The following is a 13,775-nucleotide window of genomic DNA, read 5'->3' as shown; positions in this document are numbered from 1 at the left end:
AGCTGGCTTTTGGTTGCGGTTAATTAACGAACGTCGGAGTTCCCATGGCTGCTCCGTGACCCCATCTTTTGGTCTCATAAATTAACTAACTTTTCTCTCCGTGGATGACAGTTTGCCCAATGCAAAGGGATACCCCAGCAGGGCAAAGGGACAATATCTTAACACCCTGGTGGAGTTCTCTATTTATTATGGGGTCGTTCGGTCTACTCTGTCTCTCCAAAGCACGTGGCATCCATCGCTCGTCATTAGGGGGTCCTTCCCAGGAGCTGCCGTCTCCGCACCTTGTCCGTACATCACCCCCAGCGCGTCCGGTGCTAATGGCAGAGCAGTCTGTCCCCAGACCCCACCTGGGAACAGCCTCAAGCCTTGGGAAGCCCGGCTCTTAGTCTCAACCCCGAAGCGGGCCCAGGGCAATGCTGGGGTTGAACTGCGGGGCAGGGAGCACCCTTCCTGCAGGAGACCCCTGTTCGTACCCCTCGGGAGCGGCCCGTTGTGGCCGTACGCAGCCCGTGCTGGCTTGGGAAGGCTCCCGCTTCACATCCAGGTGGGATTCCAGGAACCCGGCCTGGTGGGAAGGGGGGAGAGAGTTATTCGGGCAGCCGGGGAGGGAAGGGGGAGGAGAAGGATGAGAAAATCCGGAGGGCGGGTGGGAAGCCAGGGCAGGGAGCGGGGATAACCCGGGGGCCCGCCGGCGGGCTCCCAGCCCCCGGGAGCGTGGGGGTCCCCAGCAGCGCGGCCCCTCGGGGTGGGTGGCGGGAGCGTGGGCGGCACCAGCTCCCCGCCGCCGTCCCCTCTCCCTGCAGCTGCTTCTCCTTCCCAAGCGCTCCCTTCCCCCGGCGCTGCCCCAGCGTCCCTGCCCGGGTCCCCCTTCTCCAGACCGGCCCCTCGGCGGGTCCGGGGGCCCTGCGCTGACACGGGCGCCCGCGGGGCACCCACGCCTCTCACGCGTGGAGGGCGAGCGGGGCCGCGCCCGCCCCCCGGGGATGCACCTGAGCGGGGCGGGGGGAGCCCCCCGGGGCGCCGCGCCGGCCCCGGCCCCCAGCCCCGGCAGCGGCGGGGTCCCGACCCCCGCGGCCGCAGCCCCTCCGCCGGCCGCCCCCCTCCCCGGGGCGGCGGGCGCCGCGGGCCGGGAGCCTGGCGCGGGCGGCGGGGCGGGCCGGGCCGTCCCCCGCGGGGCCGGGCCGGGCCGGGCGGGGGCGGGCCGGGGGCGGCGGGCCGGGCCGGGCCGGGCCGGGCTGGCGGGGAGCGCGGCTCCACGTGACTGCGGGGCCGGGAGAAAACCGGGGCCGGCGGCGGCGGCGGCCGCACTGCGCCCGGGCGGCGATCGCGGGAGGCGCTCGGCAGCCGCTGCCCCGGGGCTTTCGGCGCGCTGGGTCCGGGCTGGCTCTCCAGAATCATGGACTGTGCTGATATGCCTTGCTTGCTGTCAGTGAGTACAGCCCTCTTCTTCCTCGGCTTCGCTCTTTACTTTTGGGTTTCCTTGCGGCCCTTCGTTTTAGGGTTTTTTTTTTTTAAAACTTTATTTCGGTCTTGTCCCCCGTCCCCCCCCGCCTCTGCCGGGGTCCGGCGGCGGGACGCGAACCCGCGGCTCCCCGGTCCCGTCCCGCCGAGCCGGGCGCCCCTGCCCCGCCGGGCGCCGGGGCCCCGCCGCGGCTTCGCCCCGGCCCCGGCCCGACCCGGCGGGGCGAGCGGGGCCGGGATGCGCCGGGGACCCGCCTGGCCCGGGCAGCCCGCGGCCAGCGGCTGATCCCTGCCCGCCGGGGCGCGCCTGCTGCCGCTGGGGGCTTCCGATGCCGTTTTGCCATTTATTAATATTATTATTATTACTTCTAAGTTCATTCGGAAGAGGAGGAGGGGGGGGTTGCTTCTCATCCTGACTTTCCTTGTTGTTTGTTGTTGCGTTTTTTGCACCCCAGAGACACCATGATTCCTGGTAACCGAATGCTGATGGTCATCCTACTATGCCAAGTCCTGCTAGGAGGTACTAACCATGCTAGCCTGATACCCGAGACCGGCAGGAAGAAAGTCGCAGAGCTTCAGGGACAAGCCGGATCCGGACGCCGCTCTGCCCAAAGCCATGAACTCTTGCGGGGTTTCGAAACAACTCTGCTGCAGATGTTTGGGCTGCGAAGGCGGCCTCAGCCCAGCAAGTCAGCCGTCATTCCTAGTTACATGCTGGATCTCTATCGACTCCAGTCTGGAGAAGAGGAGGAAAGCCTCCAAGAAATTAGCCTGCAGTACCCTGAGCGATCGACCAGCCGGGCAAACACCGTGAGGAGTTTCCACCATGAAGGTCAGTGATGGGAGGAGGTAAATTCCCAGCCCCGGTAGCGATCGGGATTTCCTTGCGTTTGGAAGCTCACAAATGCATTTAGAAGCAGGACGTGCCCGGCCCCAAATTTATGGGAGGAAAACCGCCCCCCCCAGCCTGCTGTGTGTGGGTGACAGGCGTGCTGCTCCGTATTTTTTCCAGCATCCTGTGCTTAACCCGAGCTTGACCATATTTTGAGGTGCTTTCGCTTCTGTCGACACCAGCGAGTTTCCTTCGGTGCCTCTGCTTCGGGGTCACTCCCTGGGCTCGCGTGGATTTAATGGCTCTGGATCGGATGCGGGAGTAAAGTGAGGGCGGGCTCTTGCCCCTGGTGTGTTTCTTTTGAACTATCAAAGCGATTGCTGCCTGGTTTTGCTCTTAAGAAAAAAAAAAAATATCAAAAAAACCCTCTATTCGAATGTAATACTTAGAGCTGTGTGTTTATAAGGTTTATTCAATAGGCCCTTGTAATCTGATCCAAATGTTTCCTAGCGGATGTTTCTTTTCCAAAGTAAATCTGAATTATTAATCCAGCCGCATCATTACTGCGTTGGAATTTGCTTCTCTTTCTCCCCCTGCCCCCTGCGCCCCGTAACAAGGCACCTCTGTGCTCCGTGGTGCCGCACCTCACCGGGGAGATGATTTTTGGAGAGATTCGGGCGGGGGGGGGAAGCAAAAGGGGGAAAAGCCTCCCCGAAGGGGGAAGCGAGACGGGAAGGGGTGACCCAGTCCGGGCACAGGCATGCGGAGGGCGAGCGAGCGGTGCCGGGGCAGGAGCCGTTGCGGGTCCAGCCGGGAGGGATGCGCGGGGGAGCGGAGAGGTGCCGGCGGCTGCCAGGCAGGTGAAGCGTGGGTGCGTGCTGGGGCTGCGCCGGGGGCTGTGGCTGGGTGCCCCGAGGCTGACGTGCTCTTGTTTGCTTTTTGTACCGCTTCCCCCCTGCCCTGCTCCCCTCCAGAGCACCTGGAGAGCGTCCCGGGTCCCAGCGAGGCGCCCCGGATCCGCTTCGTCTTCAACCTCAGCAGCGTGCCGGAAAACGAGGTGATCTCCTCGGCGGAGCTGCGGCTGTACCGGGAGCAGGTGGAGGAGCCGAGCGCGGCGTGGGAGAGGGGCTTCCACCGGATAAACATTTACGAAGTGATGAAGCCGCTGTCGGAGCGCGCACAGGCCATTACGCGCCTGTTGGACACGCGTCTGGTGCACCACAACGTGACGCGCTGGGAGACCTTTGATGTGAGCCCGGCTGTGATCCGGTGGACCAAGGACAAACAACCGAACCACGGGCTGGTGATTGAGGTGACCCACCTCCACCACGCACAGACTCATCAGGGCAAACACGTCAGGATTAGCCGATCTTTACCTCAAGGGCGCGGGGACTGGGCTCAGCTCAGGCCGCTCCTGGTCACTTTTGGGCACGACGGGCGAGGCCACGCGCTGACCCGCAGAGCCCGCCGGAGCCCCAAGCACCAGCGTTCCCGCAAGAACAAAAAAAACTGCCGCCGCCATGCCCTCTATGTGGATTTCAGCGACGTGGGCTGGAACGACTGGATCGTGGCACCCCCGGGGTACCAGGCGTTTTACTGCCACGGGGACTGCCCCTTCCCTCTGGCCGACCACCTCAACTCCACGAACCACGCCATCGTGCAGACGCTGGTGAACTCCGTGAACTCCAGCATCCCCAAGGCCTGCTGCGTGCCCACGGAGCTGAGCGCCATCTCCATGCTCTACCTGGATGAGTATGACAAGGTGGTCCTGAAAAACTACCAGGAGATGGTGGTGGAGGGGTGCGGGTGCCGCTGACCCCCTTCCCCGCCGCCCTCTCCCCCCCTTCTCTCTCCCTCCCGTCCCACCCCAGAACTGCTTGCTATAGCTGGACTCTTCTCTAAACTAAACGTTCACCTTGACCTTATTTATGACTTTATGTGCAAATGTTTTTGACAATAATGATCATATATTTTGACAAAATATATTTATAACTACATATTAAAAGAAAAAAATAAAATGAGTCATTATTTTAAAGGTAAACGCATTTTGTGTCTCGCCTCTCAGGGTGCTGCTGAGGCCGCGCTGGCTGGGAGTGCAGCAGGGAATATATCTGCTCTCCTTCTCATCTTCTCCCCTTCCCTGCTTTCCTCCCCCCATCCCTTTTCCTCTTAAAGACTTTGCAAATTTTAGTCTTTCTATTTCTCGCCGAGGTACCGCGGATCCCCCTCTGCTGGGGCTGCGCCACGTGGGAGATGAGGGTCCCTGGAGATTAAGAGCTGCTTCTCCCCGGCCGCTGGGAATAGAGCCGACCCAAGCCTTTGCAAAGCAACCCACCAAAAATGCATTTGAAAAGAAGGTGAAGGTTTACCTGAGGGCTTTATGCTAAACCCACTGGGTTTTATACCCTTCGTCCATCTTCAGGATTCCCCAGGTTTTAAAACTATTAACATTTCCACCCCCCCTCCCCTCCCCACTGGAGATTGGCTTCTTTGGGAAGCTTCAAAGGTTTGCACGGGGCCTTTGAAGATCAAATCGCCCCATTACAATGCCAAAAAAAAAAAAAAGATATCTGGAGCAGTTAAATATGTGTTAGCTAATAGCTACCTGTGCCGTGTCCTTTCCAAATTGCTTCCGAGCAGGAAGGTGATCAGAGCCGAGCAGGTACGGTTGGAGGTGTCTAGGGCCTGAAAGCCCTGGCTCAAACGCATCGGACGGACTGCGTTTGGCTTGGAAAGTAGGGAGCTGCGCCCTGGGCTGGGCGGCGCGGCGGGGTGCGTGCGTGGGGCTCGTGGGGCTCGTGGCCTCGGCGATCGTGGGAGTGGGAAGGGAGGGGAGCAGGGCGAGGGTGCATGATGCTTTTTTTTTTCTTTTTTTTTTTTTTCTTTTCCTTTAATGATTGAAGCTTTCCAGCCCTCTGAAAGGGGCAGCTTAGTTGAAACCAATAAAAACTGGAGTGGAAAGCTTGCCAAAAGCCTTGGCTCCCTGAAGAGTGCAGGTGGAGAGAGGAGATGGGAGCTGCGGGAGGAGGCGAGCGTGGCCCTGTGTTTCTCTCGGAAACAAAAAAATAACCCAGCCCTCGGCCTCCTCTGTGCCAGCCAGGCTTTTCCACCCCTCCACCCCAGCGGGTGCCGGTGCACAGGAGCAGGCCACAGGGTCCCCTCCGCTGTCGGAGAGCCTTGGGGTGGCTCTGTGCCTCCCCAGCCGGGCGCGGCGGGGTCCCTGCAGCCTCCCAGCACCCCACGAGGCAGCGATGGGTGCTCGCTCTGGGGACCGAGCATCCCTGGCACGGCCGGGCTCTGCAATGGGTGCTTGCAGGGGTGCACAGCACCTATAGGGCGGGGGGTTCGTGTAGGGGGCCGGGGTTATTGCTGCCATGTCTCCGGGGCCCCTCGGCCCCGAGCTGACACTCTCATTCCTGCCTTTAGAAGGGAAATGTGTGGCCTGGGGCATCGGCGACCTGCTGCCTCCCCTTTGATGCCTGCATATCAGACATAGCCATGCCAAAGAAAGAATTTCATTTTGAAGTGGCACCAGCTAAAGGCGAGCGCCTTTCAGCTGCCTGACAGGGCAATTACACACATCTCCGCCGATCTGCCCCGCCGCCGATAACCCCGCTGGGGCCGCTGGGGATGGCCGAGGGAAGGGGGCCGTGGGGCAGGCCTTGGAAAAAATCACCGTCCTTTTTCTTAAAACAAAAAAAAATTAAGAAAAGAGGCTCTTCCCAGGTTTGCTTCCCTGCTCGTCGGTGCATCCCGGGTTGTCCTGGAGGCTGAAGGTGGTGAGGGTGTTACAAAGCCAAGCAGCGTGTGCCCGAAGGGCTCTTGGATTTAGATCATTCTCGTTGTCGAAGTCTCCAACTGCTTTGCTGCGTTCCTGCTGCTTTATGGAGCTGTTTGTTTTGGTGCTTATTTTTGCATTGCGTTTAAATGATGAAATCAAAGCTTCGGCCCCGCGGAGGTGGAGGCACCTGCTTTTCCGTAGGTGCTGCGAGGGGAGAGGCCGTCCTGACCCGCACGTGGCCTTTGGGAGACTTTGCCTTCGTTCTCCTGCCTTGGCGCTGGGCTGTGGGTGGGTGAGATCCTACGTGGGGAGTTCTGCTCAGAAACTGTAGGAAAAAACCCAACTTTAAAAAAAAAAAAATCATGGTATTTCAATTTTGCAAATTTTATAAGAATCTAAACTGTGGCTACAAACCAGCTGATGGTAGAAGTGATGTATATAACAAAATGTTCGTGGAGGCATTAAGCAGCTTGCTCCGCGGAGCACATCTAAACTTGTGCGTTTAACGCAAACGGAGCGCAGGGGCTGCGGGTTTCCCTCCCCGGGCGCCAGGCTGCTGGATGGCCTCCAGCGCTCAGAGAGGCCTTTAGCAAAATTCTCAATCCCATAAATTGTTTAAAAATAGGAAAATACAACAAAATTGTCAGGGAATCCGGAATCAGGTTCCTTCCTAGTTTCCAGCTGATAACCAGAGGTGTTTTTTTCCCACCACTTCAGTTTGCACTGGGTTTTGCTGGTGCTAATCGGAGCCCTGCCCTGGCGAGGGGGAGAGGGCCTGGCTTCGGGAAGCTGCGTGTGCCGCGCTGGTGCGGCGCGGCCCAGGAATGCCGTGCTGCGTTTCTGGCCATTGTTTTGGGCGTTTGTTGCAGCGGTCGTGCGGTTTAATCCTGCGCTCTGGAATTAGCGTGGTGACCGGTCCCCTCCGTTTGCGGAGTGCCGCTTGCCACGGACATGCCGATTTGGTTTCTTGCTGGCTTATCTGCGTCAGAAACTCCCTTGCTCACGCAGCAGAGAAGAGCCGGGGTGTTGGTTTTATCCTTTATCTGAGGATAGCCAGCGTTTAGCTTTGCTTAAAAGTATGACAAATATATCTGCTTTATAAGTGCAATAATTCCTCTGACCGTGGAACGTATTATTTGCAAATGTTACTTATTTCAGAGCCAGCGCTTTGTTTGTGGCGGCTGGCACAGAAATCCCTGGAAGGTCTGAGATAAGGCGTATCGGTTTAATCCCCCTCTTTTTCAGCCCAAGCTGTGAACGAAAGGGGGACGGGGTGAAGGTGAGTGTGCCGCCGTTTCCCCACCGTCCGGGCGTCCGCCACAGTCCGGCAGCCCAAGAAACGTGAGCTGGATGGTGGATGCTCTGCGCCTCGCCGTTATGCGACTTCATCTTTGTGCCTACCGCAAGAAGGCTGTGGCTTTTGATACCTAAAAAGTACCGTCGTGCTGAAGTCTGTGTGGCTTAGGGATATAGGAAATGAGGAGAATATCTCAGCGGGGTTTAGTAACCTCCTGTGGCTCCAACTGAATTATTCACAGTGGTTGCTGGTGAGGGCCGCTGGGCGTTGTGCAATAGCGTTATTGCTGGAGCACCGGTCAGGGCACGGGGTAAGGTGGGCTGGAAAATGAGGTCCCAGGCTCTGCCATGTGTCAGGAGCTCCCCCCGGAGACCTGTGGTTACCCTGATCCCTCCCCAGCCCCTCCTCGCTTCCCTCGTAGGATCCCAAGAGTCTCCTGGCAGGACTTTCTTCTCCCAGGCGAAAATTTGCCCCCAAGTCAAAGCTTACAGCATCATTTTGAGAAAAGCTGCTGTCCTGGAGATGCCGTAATTGAGGAGTGCTGCTCAGACAGCCAGGCTTTGCTTGTAGCCACAGGGTCCGAGGCTTTGCAAATTAGTTTCTAAAAATGCAAATTGGTTTGGAAGAGAAGCACCGAGGTTTGCACACTGCTATTCTGGGATGAACACAGAGGCTTTGCTACGGAGCCAGCCAAGGAAGACGGAGGCCCTTCTCGTTTTGACTGCGGTGCTTGGACACCTCTTGGCACCTCCTCGCCTATTACGGTAACGATTCGCGCAGCCTGATGGCTTGAAAAACTGTTGAACCTTGGCATCGAGAGGTGCTTTTGTTCTCTTTACTCTGGGGTTTCGTAGCATGATAGCAGGTCTGGAGGTCCTCCACGGTGCATAGTCCCTATCCAAAATCACAGGACCAAAACAGGTATGAGGAGATATTACTGCCCTCCTATAGATCAGGCTCTTGGGCACAGAGAGGTGAAGAGACCTGGGCACAGTCAGGTATGGGGAGCAGGCAGGGCCAGAAGAGGTATCTGACCACCTCAGGCCCTGTCCTGTGGTCTAGACACAAAACTCTTCTCTGGTCTTGACTCTGTCCTTCTGAAGATCCATCGCTTAACCTCAAACCAGTGGTGGATTCCTGCATAATATAATGAAAGAGGAGGCTACAACGTCCGTGTCGTTCTCTAGGCAGGCATGATAATGATAGGGAGTATCAGAAATGACCCAGACACTGGTATTTCCTTCCCTTCGTGGATCCTGCATTCAAGTTTGGAAGTGTAAAATAGGATTTTTAATACATTATTTTCACCTGGCTTCTTAAAGAAGCACCTCAAACTTGCTCCTTATTTGACAGCGGAGCATCCACCTAGACCCAAGCAGTGAAGGGTAAAATCCATCAATCAGTGCTTGCACCTTAGCAGAGCTCAAGGAGGGATGAGGCCGTGGTGAACTCTGGCTCTGCTGGCTCAGCCATCAGTCATTTATTCCACCCAGCAGATGAAGACATGTGCTGGGACTTTGGTTCTGCACGGTCCATCCAAAATTTGCCCTGACTCGGAGCCCTGTGCTGTTTTTCACACTGTCAGCGTTTTTCACGCACTGCCTCCTGCCTGTGCCTTCTACGTGAGAATAGCTTTGCGGAGGGCATGGCCCCATCGGCCCCTTGTGTCCTCCCAGGACTCCGGCGTGGCTTTGCGAAGAGCTGCTCTGAGCCCGTTTGCTGAGCGATGGCAGCGGAGTCCAGGGGAGAGCCCCCGGCATCCGTGACCACCAGAGGCGTCATCCCCAGCCCCGGAGGTGTGCTTGGAGGGCAGACCACAAGGGCTGCTCAGACCTTTTGCACAACCGAAAGCCATCACCAGTAGGATTTCACCCTAGAAAGGACCTGCGATGAGCTGCCTCTTCTATAACATCAGGGAGCCAAGGAAAGCTTTATCCAAACCCAGCCCTACGCTTTGAATCTGTTCATACGCTACAGACATGGCTGCTCACCTGCCTTTGGTGCTCTGTAGCTGGCATGTTGTATTTGCATCGGCAGCATTTCTTCCAGTCTTCTCTTCATTCAGGTGCTGGCCCATGATCTCTTCAGAAATGCAGAATTTCCTTTCCGCTCTTGGTCTCCCGCTTTTCCTGGAGATCGCAGATGTGCAGATCCAGGGAGACCACACAGTTCCCAGAGAAGCTGGCTCCCAGTTCTAGCAGACTATAGGTGGAAAATGTTGATGTTACTCTACATTCACAGAAAAAAAAAAAAAAAAAGCCTGTGCTAATTCTCTCTAAAGGTTCCCCCCTAGTGCTGCAGGAGAAGGCAGGAACACAGCAAGCCTGTAATGATGTTTTTCTGGAGTACCCACCAGCCTCCGGCCATTTACGGGTCAGGGCTTCCTGAGCCAGAATTAGGGTCGTTGTATTCAATAGGCCAGCATGAATTTTACATCCAGAAATTTATAGAATTACTTTATAAACCTTCTATTTCTTTCAGATCAGCGTTATCCTGTGCCAGTGATTTCCACAGTTTGCCTATTCATTCCTTTTGAACCGTTTCCTTTTATTTCTTTTGAAACCATCACCTAGGAGTTCATAGTCATGGCCCATAGCTCTGTGGTTTTGGACACAGTGAGCCCTTGCTTCCTATTCCCTTTCTCCTCACCAGGGATCGCATCTCCTCTGCTCTGCCAAATCCGTCATCCTTGTCCTCTGCTGTGCCCTCGCCAGGCTGAAGATGCCCTTGGGTCTATTTGCTTCGGTGGAAGTTGGTCCTTGCTGCTGCTCACCCTTCTTGGTGCTGTTTCCAACAGTGCCATCTCCAGGAGGCTAACAGGGTTTGAGCGATACTGGTGGAGGATGAAGATCACGGATAAGATCCCTTAGCAAGTTAATCAACTTGCTGAAATTGTAAAAACGTATTTGCAAAGCATGCATCTGGGCCTGCAAAAAATAAGGCATCACTTCACATCTTAAAGTCTGGGAAGGGCCTGACTGGCTGATGGCAGCTCCATTGCGTACAGCCGCGTGCCCGTACAGCTTGGAGCTCCTTTGCAGCACTGTAAAGGGCTTTGCACCCCTTTTCCTCATCAAGGAGAGGTGCTGCTTGGACCTCTGCTCCCCCAGGCCCCTGAGCAGGGTGGGCAGCCGCCTCCCAGCTCTGTCCCCAGCCACTTTGGAGCTGGGCAGGGGCCCCCGCGCTCGCCTCTCCCACCAGGCTCGACGTTCCCGCCGGTCGCACACCGAGGTGATGCTGTCGGGTGGGTTCCGACTGGAGCAGGACTTTCCGCACCGCCCTCAGATAATTGCCTTTGTGTTGCTTTTATGGCAGAGATTTAAAGCCCTTCTGAGCTCCTGCGTCTGTTAGCTCTGCCTTTTCCCGATTAGATAATCTCACACCTCGTGAATGTGTTCGGTAACATGAATTACTCCCCCCACGCTTGAACGGAGACCATGGGCTTCTTGTCACTGAAAACTGAAGGCTCAGCTCGGTCTGGAGGCCCACGTGCAAAGAGCAAGTGCTTTTCCAAGTAATCCCCTGTCCCTCACCTTTCCTGCCAGTAACATGAGATTGTACGTTATGAAACAGGCTGCGCTGTTTTACATATTAGATTATATGGAAGACGGTAGGCGTTTTGCGTTGCTTTTATTGGCTTTGCTCGTTTTTGTCTGCGCTGTAACGCACACCTGCTGTTTAATACCGAAATCAGTGAAATCCTTCATGCCAAGATTAGCTAAGACGTGCTAAATTGGTTATACACCTCGCTGGGGGAGCCCTGGACAGTACGGGTGCCTACAAGAGGGCTTGCGAGGGGCTGGGGCCGGCTCCCGCCCAGGGCCATGCTGGGTGCATCGCTTTTAATAGTGAATTAAATAAATAGAAGCAAACGCTCCGCTTGAATGCTGCACTAAGCGGTTATCTCCAAGGGAGAAGGACTGGGGAGCTCAGTGAAGAGCCACCCGTGTAGTTTCATTCCTGTCTTTTGGAGCTTATCTCTTAAACCTCCTTCCATCCAGGGCAGGTAGGGGCAATGCTGTACGTGCTTATAATTTGCTGCTCGAGCATCAAGTGCTTCTGCATGGTGCAGAGAGCTCTTCCTGCTGGTCAACCAGGTGGCAGAGCTGGAGCTGGGCAGAAGCTTGTCCCTTTGCTGGGGGTGTCCTCGCAGCTGCTGGGTCCTGCACAGCACAGCTGGTGCAGCCACGCAGCACCTGCCAGCCACAACGCCATCGCCCGCTGCAGCTTTGAGCTTGACTGCGCTGGTGGACCTGGCGCTTTCCGTCTGAGGGACCTGTGAGGAGAGTCTGCAGCCGTCACGATGGGGTAAGGGGTAAGCAAAGGTAAAATGCTTCTCAGGGCTGGACAAAGCTCTTTGGGGAGTAGGGGGGTGAATGGCTGAAGCTGTGGGTTGGGCATGGAGACGTGATGGAGACACTACGGCCCCATCGATGCTGCACTGGCTGCTCAGGTGCTTGGGCTCTGGGCGGCCCTGGACCTGCTATGGGGGGAACCCGTGCTGCTGCATTGGTCCTGGAGGAGAGTTTCTTGCTGTTGATTTACATCGAAAAGGAAAACCTGGGCTCTAGGACATGTCTGTATTCCTGCTTCAGTTCTCATGGACCCAACAGCCAACCTGAGCGTCACTTGCCTGCAGCGGTGAGATGCAGTGGTGAGATGGGGGTTGGTACCTGCTTGGGCATCTGAGTAAAAGAGCTCCAACCCAGCACAGCGCTCCTGTCCTTCATCACAGAAACCCTTACCCAAGGGCCTTTGGGTCATAACCGGGTCTGGAAGAGGCGCTGAGCAAGACGTCTTATGAAACACACTGATCCTTCCTGCTTCTGGACTTGGGGGATCAGAAACAGGTATTTCCAGGTGTCATTTGAAGAGATTTAACATATATGGCTTGAGTAGTTGCTATTTATTTTGGTGTTTAAAAGTATTAAAAATAATCACCACAGTGTTCCTTGAAAGACAGTTTGTGGAGTTGGATGGTTTCCCAGTAAGAGGCAGTCCTCAAGGATCGTTTGCAAAGATAATATTTTTAATTTGATTAGCCAATGGTAGCATTGAGAGGGTCCAACATGTGCCTCAGTAGCAGGGTGCAATCTGGGAGCAAAATTCAATGGTACAAGCAACGAAGCGTAGTGAGAAGGGTTGCAGGGTGAGCTGAGCAGCTCTTCTCTTGGACATGGCAGAAAACAAAGACCTGGGGTCTTTCCTGATCAGAAAACAACTCAGAGAGCCCAAGTGGCAGAACCTGGGATGGGTGAAGTGAGGATTTTCCCCTAGGTCTGCCAAAGGCAGGGCTAAAATACTGAGTGCATTTCTGATCCCTGCATTCCTGATTAATTGATTCAGACCTTATTGGACTGCTATGAGGATCAAACGATCTTAGAGAAGAGCCTGGTCTGGTTCTGCCAGGAAAATTGGAGGCTGGAAGGGAATTGTGTGTGTGCCTCTGGGTAAATCCCAACAAGAGGGAAGAGCTGCTTGTCTCTGAGTAGGGAACTGGGAAAAAAAATTCAGAAGTGAGATCCCAGACGGGCCATTTCAACAGGTCTATCAAGGACAAAAATCTGCCCTTGTTTGGAAGTGACTCCTTGTTACCAATGGCAAAGTAAAACGTGGTCCTTAGGACAGCAGAGAGCAGCTCTCCTCTCCTGGGGGGTCGAGGAATTCAGGTGAACACCTTGCGAGGACCCAAAGTCACTAAGGGAGGACCTACATTCCCAGGTGTCACTGCAAATGTCACCAGCTTTGGTCAAAAGAAGAGCAGCCATGCTCCTGCTGCCAGAGCAGGAGAGGAGGAGCAACCTCAGAGCAAATTATTTCTCATCATCAGAATGGGGATAGCAATGCCCTTTCCTGGATCAGTGGGCAGCAGGGGGACATGGGAAGGGGCAGTTGCTGTCGCCAACCAGACACAGAGATTTGGAGGTGGCTGATGGAGGGAGGAAGAGGGTGGGGGGCCCTGCGTGGCTCCCTTGGGTGCTGGAAATAGCTAGTGTTATATGGCATGCTTCACAAATTGCTTTTGCTGCAGCTCAAATAATGGCTTATAATAACAACGTGGCCTTGGGGCAGCAGGGCTGCTGGACAGGGGAGAGGAGGGCTGGATTTTCTTTCCACCTCTGTCTGTGTGGTCCAGGGTGGGTCAGTAAATGGCCTCATGCCTCAGTTTCCCCCCTCACAGGCCAGGAACGCACTCATCCTGCTGACAGTACTGGAGATAAATAATATCTCACAAGCACCCGCTATTTAAAAAATCTTTTATTGCTTCCCATTAAGCTGATGACTGTTAATGAGGAGAATTAAATTCATTGCCCTGCTGCCATTAGACAAATATGTGCTCCATCTCCATCCGAAAACCCCATTGTAAATAACTGTGGAGGAGTGGGATAAACATTGTCCTTCCC

At 55.6% G+C, this 13,775-nt stretch overlaps 1 protein-coding gene across 1 annotated transcript; it reads left to right on the top strand.

The window, feature by feature from the left end:
- Positions 1 to 1,320: 1,320 nt before the first annotated feature.
- Positions 1,321 to 4,270, top strand: BMP4 (bone morphogenetic protein 4). The gene is made up of 3 exons (XM_082317050.1): positions 1,321 to 1,429; positions 1,917 to 2,293; positions 3,268 to 4,270. Exons 2-3 carry the CDS (start codon positions 1,924 to 1,926, stop codon positions 4,107 to 4,109), a joined length of 1,212 nt encoding a protein of 403 aa, XP_082173176.1. The 5' UTR covers positions 1,321 to 1,429; positions 1,917 to 1,923; the 3' UTR covers positions 4,110 to 4,270.
- Positions 4,271 to 13,775: the final 9,505 nt, after the last annotated feature.

This window comes from Platalea leucorodia (assembly GCF_965183815.1).
Source record: "Platalea leucorodia genome assembly, chromosome: 7".
Classification (NCBI taxonomy): Eukaryota; Metazoa; Chordata; class Aves; order Pelecaniformes; family Threskiornithidae; genus Platalea; species Platalea leucorodia.
This window is presented reverse-complemented; position numbering and strand designations above follow the sequence as displayed.